The sequence below is a fragment of the Mixophyes fleayi genome, chromosome 9 (genome assembly GCF_038048845.1).
Source record: "Mixophyes fleayi isolate aMixFle1 chromosome 9, aMixFle1.hap1, whole genome shotgun sequence".
Classification (NCBI taxonomy): domain Eukaryota; kingdom Metazoa; phylum Chordata; class Amphibia; order Anura; family Limnodynastidae; genus Mixophyes; species Mixophyes fleayi.
The window spans coordinates 107,986,708-108,011,978 of record NC_134410.1 but is presented as its reverse complement, the minus strand read 5'-3'; the positions used below and the strand labels follow the sequence as shown (position 1 = coordinate 108,011,978).

The 25,271-nt window shown below is 40.0% G+C and overlaps 1 protein-coding gene across 3 annotated transcripts in view; it reads left to right on the top strand.

Annotated features, from left to right (window-relative positions):
* The window catches only part of L1CAM (L1 cell adhesion molecule), a 183,429-nt gene that overhangs the window by 151,959 nt on the left and 6,199 nt on the right, over nucleotides 1-25,271 (top strand). For 2 of the 3 annotated variants that reach the window (XM_075184835.1, XM_075184833.1), the window contains 13 exons: nucleotides 1,532-1,656; nucleotides 1,812-1,913; nucleotides 2,123-2,320; nucleotides 2,460-2,530; nucleotides 3,641-3,863; nucleotides 8,752-8,867; nucleotides 9,906-10,086; nucleotides 11,354-11,476; nucleotides 12,717-12,893; nucleotides 14,033-14,152; nucleotides 15,957-16,115; nucleotides 18,327-18,458; nucleotides 20,679-20,751. In XM_075184835.1, the coding sequence (XP_075040936.1) occupies nucleotides 1,532-1,656; nucleotides 1,812-1,913; nucleotides 2,123-2,320; nucleotides 2,460-2,530; nucleotides 3,641-3,863; nucleotides 8,752-8,867; nucleotides 9,906-10,086; nucleotides 11,354-11,476; nucleotides 12,717-12,893; nucleotides 14,033-14,152; nucleotides 15,957-16,115; nucleotides 18,327-18,458; nucleotides 20,679-20,751 (1,800 nt within the window). The remainder of the gene's footprint in view (nucleotides 1-1,531; nucleotides 1,657-1,811; nucleotides 1,914-2,122; nucleotides 2,321-2,459; nucleotides 2,531-3,640; nucleotides 3,864-8,751; nucleotides 8,868-9,905; nucleotides 10,087-11,353; nucleotides 11,477-12,716; nucleotides 12,894-14,032; nucleotides 14,153-15,956; nucleotides 16,116-18,326; nucleotides 18,459-20,678; nucleotides 20,752-25,271) is intronic. The other variant, XM_075184834.1, reaches the window with a different exon arrangement.

Here is a 25,271-nt window from a genome sequence, read left to right as displayed (position 1 = left end):
ATACTGCTAGCGCTGCATTATTCATGGTGGAATTAAATCGGCCCCTAATTCTGTGTTTTACTTTTTATTGCGCTTAATTTTCAACATATGAAGTCTTTATCGTCTCGATATACGCGAGACTACTTTCCCTTTCTATGCAAATATTCTTATTACTAATAGCTAGGCAATGGTTATTAATATAGGTTATATTTCAGTGATCATAAATATATTAACAGTAATCCGGCAGTAGTTAATAGTTGTGTGAATCAGGTGTCCTGTATTTCAGGGATATTCTCCAGCGATTCTGTAGTGCTGGGATTATCCATGGATCAGAGAGCCTGGCGTTGATTCATCAAGGAATGCAAAGTGAAAGCAGTTTGCGTTCTTTTAAAGAACTGAAATAAACGTTTCCAGTTGAATACGGGTATAAGTACGCTCTGCCTATACGACACTTGTCGTATGTGAACAGAGACCACACACCGCAGGATACGCACAATGCATATGTATATATATATATATATAAGTCCCATCAGAATGCACAGATCAAATATAAAAATTAAATACATTAATACCTGTTAATAATATAATCTGTAGTAAAAATACATTGAAAAAAAAAATATTTTCTTTCTTTCATTTTTTTTGTATGAAATACATATATTGAGATGTTATTTTTGTCTACTGTGCATAAAATGCATTTGTACAGTTTCTCTAAATTGCCAGCGCATGTTCTGGCATGCATGCACGACCATCATCACTATCAGTCGGCACTTACCCTGTAGCTAAGGTGATGCCCAGAACTTGAATCGGACGGATGTGTGTGCGATCGACCTTGGCACGCCCTTACTGTATGTTGCCTATGTGCATAAGTTCCCCTCCCTCATTCCGCCCTTGAAATGGCAGGCAGCCGCTAGTGTCCTTTGTGTTCGAAAATTAATTTCACGCACTTGCGTTCACCGGCCTATAGTGTGAGCATGCGCAGAGCACTTTTATGCAAAATACGGCATGTAACAGGAATAATGTTCCTTAATGAATCAGGACCCATATCTTTTTCTGCAGTGCAGGGAGGTGCTTGTGTGCAGGAGGTGTGGGTAGGACTAGACAGAGAGAGAGGTGGAATACCAAGTGTGTATATAAATAGAGCCCAAACCTGAGTCCCAGAATCCCTTGCGTCCTTGACGTCACTGCACACATGTGGGTGCTCTGTATATTGGCCTACACAATGGGATAAGTTTTCCTAAATGTTCTTTTTCTGCTCCTCTGTATAGCAACTGCATCCTAACCTTCTCTATACTTCCTCGCCACGCTATTAGCATTCTGATTTTCATACACATAAAGTCTGGTAAAGTCATTCTTTAGTTCGCTCAATCCCTTAATTACAACAATCTGTGGTAAGGTTGACATGTGCTTTTTCCTCTACCACATATTGGCAATTTTGAGGTTTCGTATCTAAACTATAGAGTGGTGGAGATGGCTGTAGGCAGTTGATTACAACAAGCTTGACTCGTTGCCGTTCTCCTAATAAAGTTGTTTCAATTTTGTTTTGCTTCTGCAGGTATTTCATAGAAGATTACTCTCTGAGTATCGCCAATGTGCAGGATGATGACCAAGGAAGTTATACCTGTGTGGCTCGCAGTGAACTGGATACGGTAGACAAATCCGCTCTACTAGTGATGATTGGTCAGTATCCAGACGCAACTTATCTGTTAACAGTAACTTTGCTTGTTATTCCTCAACAGCTGGAGAACCACAAGTTGCCTTTACCGATTTACTTCATGTACCTCCTTCTCATTTCCCAATGTTTCCCCTCATACCTCTTTGTTTATTATATTCAGACCTACCAGAACCTCCCTACGACTTGGAGCTTTCTGACCCTCAAGACACAAGTGTCATTCTCACCTGGACCCCAGGAGAAGACAATAACAGTCCCATTGAAGGTAAAGACATGTACCATGAAGTTAGAACCTGTGTTGCACATATGAAATACCAATTACTTTATTATATAAAGGACTCAGATTGAAAGTTATCACTTTATGGTCATGGGTTTATATAGATCGTTTGTTCTAAATGGAGTTTGAAAATAGTACCTGGTTGTAGTCGTTTTTTGTATTGCTAAATAACGTCTCACCCGAATTGTGTCCTCCAGGGTTCATCATAGAGTTTGAGGAGGACAGATTTGAGCCTGGAACATGGCATGAATTGTCCCGTGCGAAAGGATCTGAGACCTCCAAACATCTAAGTCTCTCTTCCTACGTCAACTATCAATTCAGAGTTATTGCTGTGAACGAGCTTGGACCAAGCAATGGAAGCAAACCATCAGATCGTTTCAAAACCCCCGAAGCAGGTGATGCAGAGTTATTAAGGAGTCTTGTGAAATGTACATTCAAAAATATAAGCTTAAAGGAGTCTGCTGCATTTAGTCGTTCTCTGCTCTAAAACAGTAGAACATAGTGACTTTTAATTGTACTTTATTTTCACCATAGCCCCTACTAAGCGTCTAAATGATGTAAGAGGAGAAGGCACAGAACCAGACAACATGAAGATTTCATGGACGGTAAGTAAATACAGCAGTACTAGAAGACAATGGCAAGTGTACAGGTCCTAGTTATCATCATCACCATTTATTTATATAGCGCCACTGATTCCACAGCGCTGTACAGAGAACTCATTCACATTAATCCCTGCCCAGGGGCGGGCTGGGCCGGGGGGCAGAGGGCATCGGCCCCCCGGGCCGCTCAGAATCACGGCTGTTAGGGCCGCCCGCTCCCCGGAAGTAATATCAATGCTGCGCGGCCGCATCACATGACACATGATGCGGCCGCATCATTGATGACGCAGCTGCATCACGTGTCATGTGATGCGGCCGCCTGTGCGGCGTGTGCCCCCCGGGCTGACGGACGTCAGCCCGCGCCTGTCCCTGCCCCATTGGAGCTTACAGTCTAAATTTTCTAACACACACACACACACACAGACTAGGGTCAATTTTATAGCAGCCAATTAACCTACTAATATGTTTTTGGAGTGTGGGAAGAAACCGGAGCACCCAGAGGAAACCCACACAAACACAGGGAGAACTTACAAACTCCGCACAGATAAGGCCATGGTCGAGAATCGAACTCATGACCCCAGTGCTGTGAGGCAGAAGTGCTAACCACTGAGCCTCCATGCTGCCCATAGTTATTAATGGTACTGCAATGGGTAATACTAACATAGTTTGTACACTCTGGACAGTAGTATATTGTTTTCTGAAGGTTATTTGTGTAATACCTACCAAACAATGCTAAGTTCAGTGATACTGGTCTGATGTATAGTTAATTATGCACAAAAGGTTACATGCCTATTTATACTTGTTTTACAAAGTTAGCCCCAGGGTTTGTCTAATGAGTTCATCTCAGGCAGCTCGGTTTAAAGGGCAGAAAAATGTACAGGAATGAATTTAAATATCTAGACTTCACTGCAAATACCTAGATCAGCGATTAATTGTGTACGTTTTACCTTCTGTCTCATGTCGTTGTATGTAATATTTTTGTGTCGATCCCCTCTATGTACAACGCTGCGCAATATGTCAGCTCTTTATGAAAACATAACGCTAATAATATAGTGAATTGCGTTTGTACATCTGTATGGATATATGGACCAATCTCTACATTCATTTACTTGGTAGCCTGTGCGAGGAATCGATTGGAGCGGACCAGGGTTTGCCTACATCGTGAAGTGGAGGCGGCAGAACCAGAATGAGGAGTGGAAGGAGAAGACGGTCACAGACACGCATGTCTTAGTGGAAGATACCCAGACATTTGTACCCTATGACATCAAAGTCCAGACTGTCAATAATCTCGGAAAAGGCCCAGAATCTAAAGTTTACACGGGTTACTCCGGAGAGGACTGTGAGTATGACTCTCTTTCACAGATTTTGTGGAGATTATTCTAATTGATTTTCATGTCAGCAGACATCAAAACAGGGGGTCATGACCACTTTGCTATGAAGACCTGGCCACGGTGCGGCAGCGTGTGGCCACGTTCCCCAGGCGCGTGTCTATCACTTTTCAAGCACTAGGCTGCCTCTTACTCTTCTCCCCTCCAAACACCCATTCATTGCCGTGCACACGTATGGCAGGTGTATAAGGCAACCGAGCAGAGCCGTAGCCAACGAGACCTTCAACGTTCTGACCAGTGATACAAAGTTATGCCCATCGGGATGGTGGGACAGAGCCCAAGTCGGGACAGTTGGAAAGCATATGTCAAAAGGAGCTGAGAATGCATTTCTATAATAGACAACTCTGATTTGTTGGTACACGCACTTCTGCAACTTTTTCTAAAAACATTGTTTATCTTTCTAGCCTCCATCTGTGTTGTTTCCACAAAAAGACTTTACATTATCAAGACAAGTTTGTATATCTTTTTATGCACTTGGCTTTTTTTTGCACTTATGCTGGCTGGCATCTGACACCCAGGCCGGTCATATAGAGAGCTATTTTGGGCTGGGTCAAAGGGCCAACAGCACTCTTTGTCCTTTAAAATATGCTGCTGAGTTGAGTCTTGCCCCCCAGGCTGAACTTTGCCAGCCCTCTCCTATTACTGGGGCTATGGGTTTTATTCTTAACAGGGCACCATGTTTGTAGAGCTTGTATGTTCAGCCCGTGTTCGTGTTAATTTCCTCCGGTTGTTCTGGTTTTCTCCCACAGTCCGAAAAACATACCAGTAGGATAATGTTTGTTGTGAAAGAGGATTTAGACCAGGCCTGTCCAACCTGCGGCCCTCCAGATGTTGTGAAGCTACAAGTCCCAGCATGCCCTTCCAGCTACCAACAGGTTGTCTACTAGCAAAGCATGCTGGGGCTTGAAGTTTCACAACACCTGGAGGGCCGCAGGTTGGACAGGCCTGATTTAGACTGTAAGCTCCACTGGGACAGGGACTGAAGTGAATCATCATCAACATCACTAATTTCTCAGCGCTGTACAGAGAACTCACTCACATCCGTCCCTGCCCCATTGGAGCTAACAGTCTATATCTCCTAACATACACACACAGACAGACTATGTTTTTGGAGTTTGGGAGGAAACTGGAGTGCCCAGAGAAAACCCACCCAAACACGGGGAGAACATACAAACTCCACACAGATAAGACCATGGTCGGGAATCGAACTCATAAACCCAGCGCTGTGAGGCAGAAGTGCTAACCACTGTGCTGCCCATATCATTATTTATATGGCACCACAGATCCCATAGCGCCATACAGCCAAAAGTACAAGTCAAAGGTACAACAATGCAGTACAAATATATGAATACAGCTAGGAGAATATCAATACAAGAATAATAAAAACATTTATTGTAATGTGCTGCCTAGTATGTCGGTGCTGCATAAATAAAGGACAATAATAATATAGTATTTTAAGACTTTAGCGAATAACATAGAAGGAGCAAGAGACATAAATTAATATATTTACTTTACAGGAGGGTAAGTGCAAGCAAAGAAGCTAAAGTTACAGAAGGTGGAACTCCCCCTTTAAATAGAATGCCCACTTACTATCAATCTCTTTTAATATTGTTGAAACCTTATGCAGTATTTTTTACAAAAGAGAGTTTGGGGAAGGGAGTTAATGTGACAAAATAAATAATTTCAGAAACGCCGTTTGTATTATTTTCTTTGCTGAGAAACACAGTATTGTCACCGTGACGGAGAGATGCTTTGTGCGAAGGTATTTGCCAAAAAAAACAACAGCAAGCAGTCTACAATTTGTCACAGTAATTTGGTCTTTTAAAGTCTAAGATTATGAATAAGCATGAAAAGTACAAAGCAGTAAGTTTATTTTCAGAAAACAACACATTGTAAGGCTGTCACTCCTGCTTATTCCAATACTAGATTTATACATCTGGAAAGTGGAGATGTCTGAGAAGGCAGCCACTTCTATGGGAAAGGAAAGTGTTTGATGAACTCAGCCAGAAATCATTCTGTAGCGTGGCTTCTCTTTCAATATATAATTACTGTATGTATGTATGTGTATGTGTATATATATATATATATATATATATATATATATACACAAGTTAACCCATGCATGATACTCATGCATTCTAGTCAAATCTAGCTACTTAAGGTGTTAAAAAGTTTCTTGTCATGCATTTGGGCCTAGCCCAGGCCTCCTCAGGGGAAGAGCGTTACTTCCCGACGCAAGCGCCCTTTTTTAACGTGGTTTTGTCCACATGTCACCACCTCATCATTTTTCTCCATCACCTCATCCTTCATCTTCATCGCCACATCCTTCATCAAGCTACTTAAGGTGTGAAAAACTCCCCACTGTCACCCCCGGCAACCACCAACCACTCCCAACTGTCACTTCTCCTTCAAGAAATATATAGGTCAGTGTATAACTGCGCTGCAGCTTGTTTTTTGTTTTTTTCCATACACGCCACTAGGTATTTATATAGTAGATATATGCACACACAATAGATTACAAAGTGGCGCTCTACTCAACAATCCGGTTAAAGAAGTCCAAGCCATAAATAATGACGTATTCCAATGGCCAGATGGTCAGTCCGGAAATCTATGGGAAAAAAGGTGTGGGGGGGGGGGGGAATGGGCGCCTAATAGTACAGTATGTTATAACACCATACTCCATACCAAAATTGTAAGCTGATATGTGTACCAGCGAATATTAAATATATATCCGTATCAAATGGTCAATCCCTCAGATGTGTTTGGAGTTCTTGGCGAAATCTTGTTGTCTCAGAGGAAATAAAAGATCATAGTGCAGTATCAGTGACTTGACACCATATAAACCACAAGTCTTTGTTTGTACCAAACAAAAAAACAAAGCTTGCTTATCTGTATCTTTCAAGGGCCAGTCACTCATCCTTGTTGTTCTTCACCTCTGGCCATCCAGAAATTATGCTACATAGTCCGGCGATGGCGGCTTAGCAACCTGAGGTTTGGCGTGGGTCTTTTCAGACTAAATTCTATATTGAGAGTTCAATGTCTTTTGGGGATCTTGTATGGTAGACCCCCTGATCAGTCAAGCATAGGCAAACCAATGGGGGGGGGGGGGGGTTCCTAGTGCCTGGAAACCCACCTCCAAGCCTGGGGCTGTATAATTCAGGTGGCTGGACCCTGCCCCCGCTTCACACGGCTCTGTTTGAAAAGAGAGAGCTGCATGCACCTAACAGTAGTCCACGCAGCATTGCCCATGTATATTATGGGGATAGGGAGGGTTGGAAAGCAGCCAAGCACTCTCTACAATTATAGCCATGCCCCCATGCATGCTGGTCACGCCCACTGGTGGCATGGTGTGGAATCCCCCCTCTGCAAATCCTGCGTTTGCCCTGTCAAGGCCCCATGCACTGGTACCTCCTGCAGCTCCAATGCAGTAGAACACGTGACTGGAAGAATGCAGGCAAACCAAGTTTGGAATGGTGGTGATAGGTAGAGCTACGGTACACATGAACAAACACTGGTGAGCAGAATATCCAGAATATATATATATATATATATATATATATATATACATATATATATTGTACATGTGAATATATTTTTGTGTTATTTTTAGACACAAGTGAATATGAAATTGCTCACTATACACGTAAAAAATAATAAGCAGGGAATTCAATTGGCCTCCTTAATGCGGAAACTAACGTGTCCTGCTCATTATTACCGCTACTACGGTAATCTTTAATACTGGTTTTTGCTTGCGGCTCAGGGAGCTGCAAGCAGAAATCATGGTTAAATTTACCGTATTAACAGTAATAGGTTTAGCGTCGCATTATTCTTGGGGGAATTGAATTCCCCCTAAGGGCCTGAGTCATTAAGGAGAGCAAAGCATAACAAAGGAGTAACTTTGCTCCTGGGCAAAACCATGTTGCATTGAAGAGGGAGATAAATTTAAAATGTGGGGACAGATGTATAGTTGGGGAAGGGCATGTCCTAGATCAACTTTAAATTTCAGTGTAAACATAAAGCTAATTTGCACCCCTTGCAGTGTAACATGGTTTGTCCCGGAGAACATTTACTCCTTTTTTTGCCTTACTTTCCTTAATGAATCAGGCCCTAAATTTCTATATATTGTGCACAATTATCAACAAAGATAGTAAAACCAACTATGTAAATAATGTATATGTAGATTTTCTAAAATGTCATTTTCTGGTAAGTTGAAACATATCATTTGTTACTTTAGGTTTGGAATTGGATAAAACACTTTATCAACAAAAAATTACTTTGACTATATGCAAGCTTCTAAAAACAGCTGTACCATTTTGAAATAAAAAGACAGGCTTGCTTTCAAAATAAACTGCTAACAATCTGATAAATAATAACTGCTAAAATAACGTGTGTAGGTGTTCTTTGCAGTAAGGGCAATAAAAATCTCAAATGCATTAACAAGAGAGATTATATTGGCTGTCACGGTGTCTTTGTTGTTTAAGAACAGATTAATATGCAAAATGTTAACCATATTATCCCAATAGAGTAAAATACTAATCCAGAGGGAAAGGTGACTTTTGATGTTGTCGTTCTGAAGGAATTTTGGAAGTGGCTTCAGCAGTTTTTTTTTTTGTTTCTTTGTGTTTCTTCGATTAACAAAATTGCTAAACTCTTAAGAAATTACTAAAGATAGTGTCTAATGCAATGGTCGAATTAGCACTCAAAAGACTGTAAATGCAATTTGACCCACTGATTGTGACCTCAAGCACAAGTTCATCAAATAAAATGTATTTTTAGCAAATGTTTGAGCTTTCTCTAAACGTCTAATGTCATTAATCAATTTTCCTCTTTCCCACGCAGATCCCTCCATTATCCCAGAAAATATTGGATTAGAGGCTTTGAATGACAGTACAATCAGGGTGGCCTGGTTGCCTGTGCAGAAGGAAGGATTAAATGGTCGCCTAAAGGGATTTGTGGTCAGTTTAAACTACTCACATTATCAGGATGTTGCACCCCCTGGAACGCTGGTATTGTGTCCATATGTCAATTATCAGGCAAACTTCGTTGTTGAATTGAAGCCTCTTAACGGTGCCAGAAATTGTTTTTCCTTGGGCAGTGCCAGATCATGGGTCTCATTTCATATTGTGATGAATCTGTCTATTTATTTTGGGCACATATTGAAATTACCGAAATAAGCGCCACTTTTAACCGTACTGGTGGTAAACTCACGGTCTTGTCTGATAAATCCATTTGGGCTACTTATAATGTCACATACTTAGGTCACATCTTTATAGCGCCAGACTGTTTAAATCTGCCCACTGTGATATGGAATCCACCTTCCTCTGTCTACCTTATATTCTACCACACTTCCCATATCTTACTTTCTTAGCAGGCATTTAATTGGCTGGAATGAGAATGGGAAGTAGTAGGGAAGGAGAAGGAGCCGTTTGGACTAATCATGGCTGCCAGCTATGTCCAGACAAACTCACTGCCACCCCACTAAGATAAAATATAATAACAGTATTTTTACATATACTTCCCCGCACAAAAGACAAATAAAAATTCATTTTATTTAGGCTCGTGTTTGAAAAAGTGGAGATGTTGCCTATAGCAACCAATCAGATTCTAGCTGTCATTTTGTAGAATGCACTAAATAAATGATAACTAGAATCTGATTGGTTGCTGTAGGCAACATCTCCGCTTTTTCAAACACGCAGTTTAGTAAATATACCCCTGAGTGTGAATAGGGCCCAAAATAATAAATTTGTTGTATTTTCTATATCCGCCCCACATTTCATAGTTCCATTGTTCTGAAAACGTAGTGCAAAGTGGAAAGGTAGTGTTGTCTACGGCAACCAATCAGATCCATAATTTATCTAGAGGAGTTTAGAAATTGAAACCACACATCTGATTGGTTGCTGTAAGCAGTGCCACTTTTTTCTTTTGAGAAAGTTTTTATAAATGTCCCTCTGTGTCCCTACGACATATTCTAACTTGTGATCATCCCCTAACAGGTAAGATATGTTGCTCAAAATGAAAAGCACAAGAACAAGGTGACCGTCCACGGAAATGTTACTCATACAACCCTTTATGGCCTGAAGCCTTTCACCAACTACTCAGTGACTGTACATGTGCTCAACGGGAAAGGAGAGGGCGATGAAAGTGAGACAGAAAAGATTTGCACAGAAGAAGGAGGTTCGTTTACACCACACCCTGTTCAATCACATATCACTTGGAAACCCTAATGAAATTAAATTGTTACTGGTGGGAGAGGTCTTATTAATGAGTTCATACAGACAGGAAGGTGAGGAGAATACTAGACCAATTAAGCTGCAGATCAGGTCTATAGGTCAAATAAACTAATTTGAACAGTCGTATCCTTACTTCCCATTGCAGATTGGTTAAAAGAAATCTTCACACTTCCATTTCACACTGCTTTATCCACCCCAACTACTTTTACATAGAGTATGAAGTAATATGGAACTAAGTACTGAAAGGATAACACAGAACAAAACAGCTAGGCTTGTTCCTGTGTATGAGTTCACCAACCTACAGTCTGTACAGAGGATGTCTGTTACCTAGGAAACTTACAAACCAATCACCCAAGCTCTGACCTACTACTTCCCCAGAGTCATGTAGGATAGAGAAGCACCACCTTCCTATTCCTAATTAATGTCTGCTTCCTGTAGGCTTTGTAGAGGTTAGAACACACAACACACTGAAGTGGGTTAGTCCAATATATACACAAGTTAGTTATTTGAAATACAGTAATGTCCAGAAGTCAATTTTCTTAGCAGTCTTTCTCAAGCTTCTCTATATATCAAATCCCTATATCACTGTTGCTTGAGATAGGACATTTAAGTATATATATATATATATATATATATATATATATATATATATATATATATATATATATATATATATATATACTGTGCTACTATTAAAAGTACTTTTCACATGCATTTCTACACCTTATCAGAATACTGTCCAGTACTATTATTTTTTTACTTATTTTACATTACATTAATTAATTAGTTCACTATACTATAGCTATGTTGCATCATGTGCAGGTGCATTTGACTAGGGTCAGACCACCTATTGTATTCATTCTTCATGTAGTGCATGTCCATGTGTAAACAGTTTTAAAATAGGTGAGGCTAGAACAACCTCTACCCATCAAATCATCAGACTGTTCACTGTGGCACAGGATATAGCAAGAGATGAGAGTGTTGCTCTAAGCATTAGATAGTGGAAAGAGCTACATAATAGTGATGTGAGGTTCCTGCAGGGAGACTATGGATTAAAATGTACCTCTATAGGAACTAAAGTCCATATATCCATATCATTATTTTATTATTATTATTATTATTATTATTATTATTATTATTATTATTATTATTATTATTTTATTATTATGTTACCATACTTATATATATCTAACATTTGTTATATTGTGTAGTTCCCAGTCCTCCTACTAGTCTGCGTATTGAACGTCTTTCTGACACCTCTCTGGCACTATTTTGGGGGCCCCCTGAACATCCAAATGGAATCCTAACAGGCTACAAAATTTCTCATCACCTAGGTAAGTTCACATACAAGCACCAATCTGTGTTCTGATTGTGTCTCCCAAAATATTTTAACACAAAGCTGTATATGTATTGTCCTAGTAAATTATTGCATTTTGGTCATTAACACTAGATTTACACAAAAACCTTCTAAAAAATGTTACAATTCTTCTTAAGAAACATTTTAGTGTGTTTTGTTGATTTGTTACTCCGACTAAGAACACTCTGAGACCTACACCTCATCCACACAAGCATTATTGCCCATATTTGAGAGTCTTTGCGTTCCCAATGTACTGCCTACAGTGCTAATCGAGATAGGTATATGGATCATTGATGCTGTATAGAGCTGTCTAAGGACATGAACATTGTAAGTTAATAGACGACTCATCATGGGTAGTACCGAATAATGATTTGTCTCAGGACATGGATATTGGAAATTAATAGATGACTGATTATGGGCAGAACATAATGATGTATGATATATACTGTACATGATCCATCATGTGTTACGTCCTTATGAGCAGACTACCCATTTGTAACAGGGATCAATGATCCCTTTGCCTATTTCAGTTATAGTAAATTCATCATTGGGTAACATTAAGTGGGATATAATAGTACACTATTTACATGGATGACATTGAATCTATGTCTATAGCTATAATAAAGAGATGTTTGTTTTGCGTAGTGTAACTGTTGCATGCCCAGAAAGTGGGAACAAGCAGAAGCAGACTTGTGCAATTCTGGCACTACCCCCCGTCTGCACCTGTAGAGACAGATTGGGGGGGAATAAGGGCGTTCTAACATTGGCCGAGTACAGTAAAGGCGTGTTAAAACAGACTATAATTGACCTATTTTTTTTCTTTTACATTAGCACACACATATCATCATTACAATTTATTTATATAGCGCCACTAATTCCGCAGCGCTGTACAGAGAACTCACTCACATCAGTCCCTGCCCCATTGGAGCTTACAGTCTAAATTCCCTAACATACATACACACACACAGACACTGACTAGGGTCAATTTAATAGCAGCCAATTAACCTACCAATATGTCTTTGGAGTGTGGGAGGAAACACGGGGAGAACATACAAACTCCACACAGATAAGGCCATGGTCGGGAATTGAACTCATGACCCCAGTGCTGTAAGGTAAAGGTGCTAACCACTTAACCACCGTGCTGCCCCATATATGAATAGTATTTAATGATCTAATGCATAGAACTGACATTTTTCTGGTCTCTCTGTGTCCTTCAGTGAATAAGGATCATACAGACTCATTTTTACTGCAAACAATCAATGATCCTCTACAGCAAACGTGGACATTTCACAACATGAGTGCCAAGGACACCTACAAGTTCTATGTGTATGCCAAGAACTCCGCCAGAGAGAGTTTACCCGCCGAGATAGAGGGCAGCACAATGAAAGAACTTGGTGAGGAGACTGTGATTGTTCTTTATGGGACAAAGTGATAAAATACTGTGTTTTATATGTATATTTGGTGGCCCTCTGTGTGGTCTACCATATCTCATTTACCATCATATAATGAGTAATTGATTTATAGTTATTTTTAGTTTAGCATTGGTAGTATTTTATTGTGTTTTAAATGTAGTTTCAAACCATTCTGGCCTATGTGCACTATATGAGTACCAGTGGCTGCATTAACATATTTCTGATTATTGCTTGACAAGACCCTTAGTATATGAAGTTAAAAATTGGGAAAGTATTATTTGGATTGCTAGGCTACACTTATAATTTTAGTTGCGCAACCAATTGTATGCAACAAATCACATGAGGTCAGCTACACTGGAAAGTGAATGTTACTTTATCACAGTGATGGGCAAACTATTTCAGGAGCGGCCAAATAAAAAAGAAAAACTTTAGGCGGGCCAATATAATTAATTAAAAACTCAAATATCGAAATATATAATACACATTTTTTGAATGGGACGGGAGGGTGTTATATAGCAGTGTTACCTCTATAGGTGCAGCGATCGTACAGACACAGCACATATTTCAGCAGGTTGTTGCAGATCCGTCTTTCTGGTGAGCCACTAACTGACAACACAGCAGCCAATCGAAATCCACCTTAGTATATTGCCCAGCCCATCTCTTCTCACATGACTTTCAGCCATTAGGGGGCGGGCAGGTGTTTGAGTGATTGACATACGAAGTCTCCTTTGAGGAAGGAGGATGAAGTGTAATGGAGGAAATAGCTGGGAAGGCATAAAAATGAAGGTTCTGACACACAGGGTCGGCCCTAATAATTTTATGCATATTTTAATGAAATTTTTTAAAATATTGGCAGGCCGGATAGAACCTCTAAGTGGGCCGGATCTGGCCCGCGGGCTGTAGTTTGCCAATCACTGCTTTATCATGTCTTGTGAAGTTGCTTTGTGAGGCATTTCAGAAGCACCTCAGCTACAAATTTATAGTCACCCGCAGATGCTTGAGGAAGTTGTCTGAAGTAGCATATAGAGAATTATAAAATGCTAATTGCTGTTGCTTCTGACCACTATTTAAAAGGTATCCCTGACTCTACTGTCTATCCTAACGCATTTTGTTGCCTTTAGAATTTCCACCAGTTTGGAATGTCACATTTTTTAGTTACGACAAATATATCACTCTGAAATGGAGCCCGATGGAAGGACAGAGGAACGTTGAACTCAGGATACAGATAAAGAACAAAAGCAGTAAGTGAAAACAGCAAATACCGTGATCTACATCAAACAAGAATGTTGTGGATAGCAATCAACCTAGATAAATATCATGTTTATATAACACATAGCTATTTGGCTCTAATATGGCTTTGATCGTGTAGCCTGCTTTAGACTTGTATGACGCCATCTCAGTTAGCACTTCAACTACTAATAGGGGTGTAATTACCACCATAGCAGACCATGAGGGTGTGAAGGAAGAGCCGGAGATGTGTACTTACCCACCCTGGGGGCCCCAGTTCTACTCCGATGGACAAGTGACAGGGGCAGCTCATGTGTACCAGAGTCCTGTTTGGTGTTTCAGTTCCAATGTGATCTCTCTTAAGAATTACAATAATTACAGTGGAACTTCTAACGGGGCTACAGAGCACATGCATCAACCTCATGAAAAACTGGACAGTTGGGGAGTAATGCGTTATGACATTCAATTTATTAAATCAATTATATCCCAAACTGCGCTGTTTTAATCCATGTGCTGTGTAATGGTAGCTTGTAATGCTCTAATCCTATTCTGTGATGTTGGGAGACTTTTGTGTACATTAGATTACGATTAATTCAGGATTATCAGAACTATTTTATGAGAACACACAAAGAGAATATTTTCAATGATTTAAACATGTGTGTATAATGAATTTAGGGACCTAGGGTCTTGGGTGGAATTAAAAAATATTCATTCTGTTGGATTTATTATAACAAGTAAATCATCAATTCAGTATCTTGCCTCCACAACGAATCGTACACTAAATTTCTTTGTCAAACTTAAGTAATTTACTATCCCTTTTTTGTTGAAGGCTGAGCTCCTGCTGGGCAAAGTAATTATTTTGCCCTACTAGAGACTTGTAAAGTGGCTTAATATGGTCTTCTGCAGGAGTGATCGTCTACCATGATAGGTTCTGGGTCACTTTGTCACCTATAAAACCTGACCTTGGACTGCAGTTAATATTTTGGCGCAAGGTTGTCTGCCCTGCATGATCACCCTGAAAATCATCCCTAGTCCCGTGTATTGTACATCACCAGTAGCACGTGTACCTTGTACCCAGAGGTCTAACAAGAACTTTGGGGGTTTCAATGCAAAATTGTTATGGTGCAGCCAAGGTTTATAGAGTGGAACACAATTGCTCTATCTGTATTACAGCAGTAAGTATGCTACTGCTTGTGTCCTAGTTGTAATCAAATATATAAAACATTTTTCACAATGCTTTGACATTTTCAGCGCTTGCCTGATGCACTTGTTATTGGTGTACTTGAGAAACATCGTACCGCGCGTTTGTATCAATGATAAACCTTACGAGTGTGATGAAAAGTTGTTATATTTTTGCTAGCAGAGGTGGTATATGGCATTGCAGGGCTTGGTGAGGACTCAGTGATGCCTCTGCACCCTCGGGCTTTACCTTGAATGAACCTGACTTACACTTGCTCAGGAGAGACCCAGTCTAATCTGCAGGGGCCTCGAGGGGGGTGGTCCAGTGTAGCCTCTCCCCTTTACCTCCAGTCCCTTGGCCGGCCACACTCCTGCAGAGAGTATCTCTGTCACTCCAGCTAACTTGTATCACTCGTTCTCTGTTTTATTGTTTGACATATAAACAAGTTAAGGAAGATCTGCTTCAGCATGCAGTAAATTGCATTGTATTTATTGCTCCTAAGTCACCAACCTCTACATGAATCAAGGTACAACATGAATGTACAGCTCATCTTCTTTAAGATATGAAATATTTCTTCCAAGGTCATTTTAACTTTAAGGAATATTTGCCCATGACACTGTTTCTCCTCCCATATACAGGCGATGACTGGCAGCATTATGATGTTGTCAATGCTTCTGAAGCGTATTACAAACTGTATGAATTGCAAGCGGGGAAAAATTATTTTGTCCGTCTGTTGGCCTTCAATCACACCCAGTATGAGGAAATCTGGAAACACGAGGTGTACACTTTACCAATAGGTGAGATACAAATATCAATGTGAACCACTTACCCTGTTCCCTGACTTTTCTGTTACAATAACTATGCAATACATTACTTACTGGTAATGTAATAACAGGTGAGGACAACCCGCATCTGGTGTAACCAAACTGGAAAAAGTATCATAGAAGAGCCAGAAAAGTGTATATTAGTTTTTTCTCATCAGTTGCTCATAAAATAACCCTGCAATCTACAGGAATTGAACCTCCCTTAATAAAGACAGCAGGCAAAAAAGTGTTCAAACTTGTGAAAGCTTTATTCAAATTTAACTTTCTGCATTACCTCTCCTGGCTGAATTCCAGGGCTTTTGATTGGTACTCCCACTCACAATCCCTCCCACTCTACAGCCATTTAATGTTGGTTAATATAAGTAATTTCTGGTTCTCTATCACAGAACGATTAGAGCCCTGGAAAAACGTCGGCATGTGTTGGTCACTAGGGCTACGCATGAGAGTAGAGGCCACCTTAGAAAAATATTTTCTTTGGTGGAAATGCAGCTTTAAGTTGATGGTATAAGAACAATTTACTAAGGTACTAGAGTGCGGCTGGAATACATAGTGAAATAAAGGGGCAGTTAATGGCTGCTTTAGTTTCTTTTGACATTAATGTTTGCTATAGAAGTTACTTTAAGTTCTAGATCTGGAGATAAATCTTGGACAAATCATATGACTTATATCAGTCCATGCTGGCTCAAGTCAGAAGGGTCCAGAAATTTATTGCATACTTGCCAACATTGAGTTCTGAAGCAACAGGACTGGAGATCCCGGATAGGGGGCATGGCGGAGGGGGAGGGTCACTGTCAATTACGTTACGTTACCTTTGGCAAAATCTTTATTTTGTTGCAAGGGCGGGGCCAAAATGACACGATTCACAGCGATTTGCGTCATTCAGGCTCCCATTCTGCCCACTTCACTAGGAAATGGGCAGGATGCGGGAGAATGCAGAAGTATAGGAGACCTACCTGGATTTCAGGAGTCTTCCAGATATTCCGGGAGAGTAGGCAAGTGTGACTTATTGTCAGTAAGGATCTCTGCTGGTGAGCTTCTGTAAATGTCTGTGAGTGAGAAGGGAGAGATCCAATGGGCTGGCAGCCAGCAAGTGCATAATTATTAAACCTTACTGAATTTAGTATATACCATATGGCCCAGAGGAGCGAATCCCACGGAGGTATTAGTGGGTGTGCACACGTGTGAGTGGGTTAAAAAATATAGTTTGACATGGTAAACACCTTTTAATAATGTTGTAAGTATTAAAGATATTTTTAAATTAAAATTACCGTATTTCTCCATGTATAAGACGCACCTTTTCCCTAAAGCCTAGGTGCGTCTTATGCAGGGGTATCGGGGATGCAGGTGGAAGTCAGCGATACAGTGGCAGCAGGGGGGATCGAGGGGGAGGGGGACAGAGTTACAGTGGCAGCTGGGATACAGGAGTAGGGGGAAAGCGGAATGCGCGCATCCAGGAGGGGGGTGGGGGCAGAGGCACAGTGGCAGTGGGGATCCAGGAGGAGGGGGACAGCAGTATGCGCGCATCAAGGAGGAGGGGGGCAGAGGCACAGCGGCAGTGGGGATCCAGGAGGAGGGGGACAGTGATATGCGCGCATCCAGGAGGAGGGGGGCAGAGGTACAGCGGCAGCGGGGATCCAGGAGGAGGGGGACAGCAGTATGCGTGCATCCAGGAGGAGGGGGCCAGAGGTACAGTGGCAGCGGGGGGGGGGGGGGGGGGTGCGATTGCAGGAAGAGTGTGGTGCCCGGCTGCTCTGATCACAGAGCAGCCGGCCAGCACACTCTCCCTGTCTGTCTCTTCCGAACGGACCTGCAGGGAGAGTTTGCTGCCCGGCTTCTCTGGTTGTGATCAGAGCAGCCAGCCAGTACACTCTCCCTGCCCTTTTTGACAGCTACCGTAATATTTCTTTTTCTTCAAATTTCGAGGCCAAAATTAAGGTGTGTCTTATACATGTGGAGCGCCTTATACATGGGGAAATACGGTATATACAAAAATGTCACTTTATGTTCCCCTATCCATGGAATTTGAATGCAACTGTAGGCAGTTCCTGGACCACAACTAGCAATGGCATGGTCTGAATTGTTGTGCTTGTGTATTTAATGGGTTTAGTTGGTTCTGCAGTGACAGGCACCACTTTCAGTTCCAATTTTTTGCTGAACATATATCACTTCATCTGCCTCTTACAGCAGTAGTCGTCAATCAGAAAGGATTTGCCACTGAGGGCTGGTTTATCGGTCTAATAAGCGCAATCGTTCTGCTGCTGCTTATCCTGCTCATCCTGTGCTTCATCAAACGCAGCAAAGGTGGAAAGTACTCAGGTGAGGTGACCACTGCCCCCTTCTGTGCACAAGGCCACAGTAAATCCGCTCTTTCTGTAAATTCTCTTTTTTACGGCAACTCACAAAAGGGCTAATTTTCGCTCAAGTGGATGATGCAGAGAATATGTTAAGTTATATTAATATGCACATTGTTCAGAGGTTTGCAGAGTACGATAAATAATTTATGGCTTATTTTATTAGAAGACAAGGCAACGTTTATTCAAATCACAGTAATGGTTGAAGAGATAAAAACGGATGTTTAAAAATTTCCTTTTCAGTTATCCCATGTGAGGATTAATCTAAAAACAAAGTGAATGCTCCTGATACGTCTGTATGTATCGTATGAAAAAAGATTCTCCAGTGCGATCGCTGTGGTTCCAAAGCACAAGAGTTTTATTTTCAAAATATTACAGGGCCTGCGCGGTCTGCACCAACATCAAGATTCTGAAGTCAGAGATGAACAATTTATACACTGTGCAGTCATAAAAACAGTGACATCACAAAGATACAAGGATAGAGTATTCAGGTCCACATTCATAGGTCGATGGGTCATGACTTCCCAAGAACTCGACGCCCCATTGGCTGATTCCTCTGGTCATTGTTCCTTGAGGTGGGAGTCATCTTTCCATGTGTGACCAAGTGTCCTTTCCTCAGGCTCCCGCCTCTAGACCTGTATAAACTGGTTATTTTATAACATCTCTGAACTTGCTGTTTGTTATCTGAAAACTAATATTAGTTATACCTAACACAATGTGCAAACACTTCAAAAATACTACCGGAAACGTTCTCATGCGATTGCGAACAGAATGAGCCAAACCAAACTCAATATAATTAACATGTTGGAAACATTACCTTCTTCACCACAATATATTTTATATTAAATGAAATAAAGAAACTTATTTTCAAGTTATTATTTGCTAAAGATAATTGTTCGATTGCATACTAACCGCATCGAAACTGATATTAGTGTACAGAAATGATTGATTACCACCTTCATCCGATTATTTAACTTCAACACTCCCTTAAACCATCCTTAAGACAGAGAGGCACAGTGCAGAAATATGCATATCTTTGTGCACTAATGGACCACTGTTATACTTGGTGTACACATGTTATCTAATACAAATCTGCAATATGTTCATGGCTGGACCTATTGGTCTAAGTGGGCCGGTATACAGTGATATACCATGCCGCCACTTCTCCTGCAGCTTTCAATTTAAAATTCATATTCTATTCACTTATATTTTCCATACCCCCACTTCTGAATATCCACTTTGATCCCTGGTCGGGCTGAGATAGTGTTGTGACCATTAAGTGTGTATGCCCATGCATTCTTAGTTTAAATGTGCACAGACAGGATTGAGCGCTGCCTTCCTGTGTTCATTTGGCTCACTCCCTTCACTGGGGAAGTAAGGGTGGAAAGATGGCGCGTTACATTCATGTGTAAGGTTGTTTTACATATTTCATTGACAGCACACAATGAATTTGCCTGCAGACGCATACAACTTCCAATAACACAGTTCTATACCTTCTGCGGAACTGGAGCAAAAATCTAGCCTATGTGCCATTTGGAAAAGCTTTTGATTTGCTTTCATTTTGCCCGCTGAATTGCCCATTTTGCTATTTTATATATATCTTGTTGTTGATTGGTTATTTTATTTATTCCCTTTTATGGTGTGCCATATGCAATGCATATACTAAGCTAGCCATGCCATCCGATTGCCCCATTCTTCCCACTGTACCTCATTAGACTGAGACACTATACTGAGGCACATGGCAAAAGCAAAGTCATTTCAGTCGTTGCTCGCCGCCAGCTCATAATACGCCTGTTCCAAGTACTGAATGGACCAAAAATGTCGCTGGTTGTATCTCTGACCCATCCGGTGGTTTAAGTCCGTATTGATGGACAACTGCCAACGAGCGCATAGATTATAACTAGACCCTACTTCATAGTACTATATAGTCTGCAAAGCCTCAGATTTAGCTACTCTGCCTGTTTTAGTGTCAAATTTTTCTTTTGTTTGGTCATTTCTATTTATCTCATTAATTTAACATATTTTTTCTCCTTTTTTAAAGTTGCAAGTCCTCACAATAACCTTGTGTTTCCCACCACATCTGCTGCGAGACTGCTAGGTGGATCTGTCCCACCTTTCTGAAAAGTACTTCTTTACGTTCTCTTTCAGTTACTTTTGTTAACATCTACTGATTCTATCCATACAGTGAAGGATAAGGAAGACACGCAAGTGGATTCAGAAGCTCGTCCAATGAAAGATGAAACATTTGGGGAATACAGGTAGAAAACCTAGGGTTATCCTAGTACTAACCTCCTAACAGTGTAGACGTGGAAAGTCCACAGAGATTAATGTGTGACCCTATTTGCATTAAACGCCATCAAACTGGTTTTTCATTGAAAAAGAACATAAAACGATGAATTAGCAGAGAAACATATGTATTTTTATAATCGATTCCAATCTACATGTTATAATAATAACACATATAATAAGAACAAATGTAAAGATGGTTCTGTTAAAAAAGAAATGGTTGTTTTTTTAATTTTGTGGCTCTTCTAAATATTAATAAACATTTTAGGACCGTGACTTACTTCACAACTGTGATACTGACTATTTAGGAGTTAAGTTTATTTTAGAAATTTGATTTGAATTAAATTAATAATATATTTTTTCACGACACATGTCAAGAAGTATTTTTGGTGTAATTACGCCAGATTTTGCATTCTTTATTATACCAGAAAGAACAGATTTTCTAGACACCTGCTGCAGATTATTATGCAAATATTATTTCCATCTTTGGAGCTGGCCGTGATTTTATGCAACTGACAGTGGGGGGAACAGAATAAGATTAATTCAGCCTTGATTCCAGGCCATTGTAAATTGAACAACAACCATTTTACTATCCAAATTACAAATTTTATGTAAATGTGCGCCTATTTTTAGACAAAATCATTATGAAAGTCTGAAATTGTGTTTACAATGTTGACTTCACAGAAACAATATACAGTTACAGTAATAAAGTATAGTAAACTAAAATATACAATGCACCAGGGCTAAGAACCATGTGGTTTGTCAGCTTTGGAACTACAGGTCACAGCATAACCTCTAAGCCAAAGCCTGTTATAAACTATATTAGAGGTGGAGTAGGCATCAGTACCAAGGACAGCTCACAATTCATGCTACTTAACACTAGGGAAATAGTAATTAACATGGCGCAAACAACAATCATGTGCTGTAACCCATAGCAACCCATCCAATATCATTGTTATTACGGTAGTCTACTCAGAGTAATAAAAAGGAATATCTGGTAGGTTGCTATGGGTTACATTACATGTGTTCTATTAAGTAAGCCCTAACTGGTGCACGACAAGTGTTATGATATTTCATCACATGCTTTGCCATGCCACCTACAGTTTTTGATTGCACTCAATGTTCAGCACCATAATACTGTACTCACTTACATGATGTTCAGCACTGTGGCCATTTATATAGTGCATGGCTTGTGGAAGGTGCATGATGCAGTTCTATATGCCTTAATGGTGAATCTTTCTTAACATGCCACTGATAAAAGGAACTAATGCATTTAGAATAATATTCTGAGACATAGGTATTTATGTTTATGTTCCCTATCCAACCACCACCCTTTCATTCACTTGTTAGGGGAGCGTACAGTGATTTTGAAAGTATGTTAAGGCAGAGTTTGGGCACCCACTCTGCATGCCCCGCCCCCTGCTTACAACCAGCTATATGGCATTGTAAGACCGGCCCCCTTTCAAACTTCTGCCAATTGCTGTCAAAATCTGCTATCGACATCTCAGGCAAGGAGGCTGTACAGTATGATATTGATATAATATGTCTTTAGTGTTTATTTTTTTAATTAAAACTATAGTATATAGGTAGGAAACAAATTCTGAAGAAGAGGCCAATACATGATAGGAGATTTGCATAACAGATGTTTATGGCTGCAGGGCTCTTGCCCACATTGTACTGTTTGCACATGTGTGATTGGTGTGTCTGACCTTATGCATTCGTTCTCCACTCTCTTATCCATGCTGCCCATCAGATCTCTGGAGAGGTAAGCTGCTCTCATCCGGTACAGTTCCTTGTGACAGTGAAGATTTGGGGGATGCGCACATGCACTTTGGGTGTTGATTGAATTAAGTTTACACCCTTCTATGATGCATGGGTATCTTTTAGCAGATTTTGCTAAATTATATTTCCCGTGATACTGCACCAGCCGCTAGCTGTCTAACAATGTTCACTTAAAGCGACAGTGGCTGGGCCATTGAATGTTGCCCATTCCAACCCTGAAAAACGACCTAATGCTGATTGACTTGATAAATTCTGAACTACAAGTTGCATCATTTAAGCAGATACAGTACCAGTAGCATTCACAGTTATATATGGAAAATCCCCAGTAACTTGTCAGAACTAAGATTTGAGCCAACTGACTGCAGTCTGGGAAGAATTCTTCTGTACACACCTAGTTTCCTGTTCTACTACAGGAAGCCACTTGGGGGTATATTTACTAAACTGCAGGTTTGAAAAAGTGGAGATGTTGCCTATAGCAACCAATCAGATTCTAGCTTTCATTTATTTAGTGCATTCTACAGAATGACAGCTAGAATCTGATTGGTTGCTATAGGCAACATCTCCACTTTTTTGCAAACCTGCAGTTTAGTAAATATATCGCCTGAAGATAATCTTTTTATAGAAGCTAAATATAATATTCTGTTATGACATACAAACTTATACAACATATATACATATAGAACTGTGAATGCTGCAAGACATTTTTTCGTAAAGGATCAACTTGTAGGTCTAGTAATCCTTTAAAATTAATAGTAATAAAAAAAAATTGCAAGACATTGTGGGTGTGACAGTGTCCAAAGCACATCCCAAATACTATGGGAACTTGCCTAATTATGCAGTTACGAGAGCAGCGTGCCATATGTCAACATGGCTATTGTCTCTGTCCATCACTTTCATTTTGGTTCATACAATGTTACATGGATGATGGATTTGCTCAACTTAATGTCGCTCAATAATAACAATAAGGAATGTCAATATGTATGGTAGTCTTGGCTAATTTCTGTAATGATCACACAAAAACATATTTTTATGTATTTTTGAAAATACCCATTTGCACTTTAAAGATCTACCTTGATATTTCATTGTATTTATGTTATGTAGTTCTGCCTTTTGTAGTTATTTCTACCTGTGGATGTTTATGTTGTTGTTGGTGTTAAATCAACCGATTTTGTGCATGTTTACTGTTGACCTGTTTTATGTGCATGTCGTAGTTTTAGAAACTGATTCATTTCCACGTGGGAAGAGCTGGCGTACACTATTGATGTTCTTGATACTGCAGACACTCAAGTTGTACTGCAAGAAGATGCATAGAAATATATACTTATATAAATATATATATAAAAAAAATATCAAGGACCTTTAAAGAAGGGCCTATATAAAGAAGAGTACAATTTTGCAGGATAGAGCAGAGCTTTTAGAAATTGCTGCTGGCCAAATATAAAACTACTACTTATCCACTACTTTTATCCAAGTGCCACTTATTTATTTGCCCCATTTAGACGCATAGTATAAAGCATGTACACAATACTATGCTGGCCACCCAATGTATTTTAAATATTAAGATTAAAATGTATGCCATTTGAAATAAAGGCAACTGAAGCCTTACTTGTTGGGGCTATATCGTGTTAAGGTGATAGCTCATTAAGGGCTAGATTTACTAAACTGTGGGTTTGAAAAAGTGGAGATGTTGCCTATAGCAACCAGATTTTAGCTGTCATTCTGTAGAATGCACTTAATAAATGATAACTAGAATCTGATTGGTTGCTATAGGCAACAACTCCACTTTTTCAAACCTGCCGTTTAGTAAATATAGCCCTAAGAGTTGAGATTTGGAAAATGATTGAGATGGGAAGTCAAAATCTGGTTGTACATGAAGACGTTATTTATGACTTAAAATAAGCCCAATTGCTCGTAATAAATGTGGAGCTTCTCTGTGTTTTAAGTATTGTATATGACTATTTAATAATTCCGGACTGATTGAGGATTAACCCAATATTGTTAGAATTTAACATGTTTCTACCATTGAAACTTAGATCTCCTTGCATGTTCATTATGTACAGTACATGTCATAGTCTCATGTCTGTGATTGTTCCTTGTGACCGTCATTCTGTCATTTGTCTCTTCTGTTAACAGCAGTACCTTCTTTAGAAATAGGTAAAACTTCCTATACTGCTGCCCCTATGACCCTTCTGCATGTGCTCACATGTCATGCTCTCGCTTCTGAATGCAGATTATCCCAGTCGTACTTCTAATGGGTATTGCGGTAGGGTATAGTAAGATCTTTACACACAGTTGTTCACTGGTAAGGTATGACATCATATTTCTTAAGGACAGAGGGAAGTGAAAACTGAAAAGCCAAAAAAAGATTAATAACATTCACTAGTCTAATGTGCGCTAAAGCTATCAATGCTACTATCCGATTGGCCTCTAATATTTGTGCGATTTACCATGTAAGATTCTTTCTCTCAAAGCAAAACTTTATTACTTTTCAGCTTAACAGAAGAAAAGGGAAAAAAGCAGAAGGGGGGGAGGTGGAAGCCAAGGAGGAAGGGTGTCAATGTTTGGTTTGGGTGAATATAAGAGTGGTCATGGCCAAAAGTTTTGAGAATGACACAAATATTATTTTTGACAAAGTCTGCTGCCTCAGTTTTTGTGATGGCATTTGCATATACTCCAGAATGTCATGAAGAGTGATCAGATAAATTGCAAT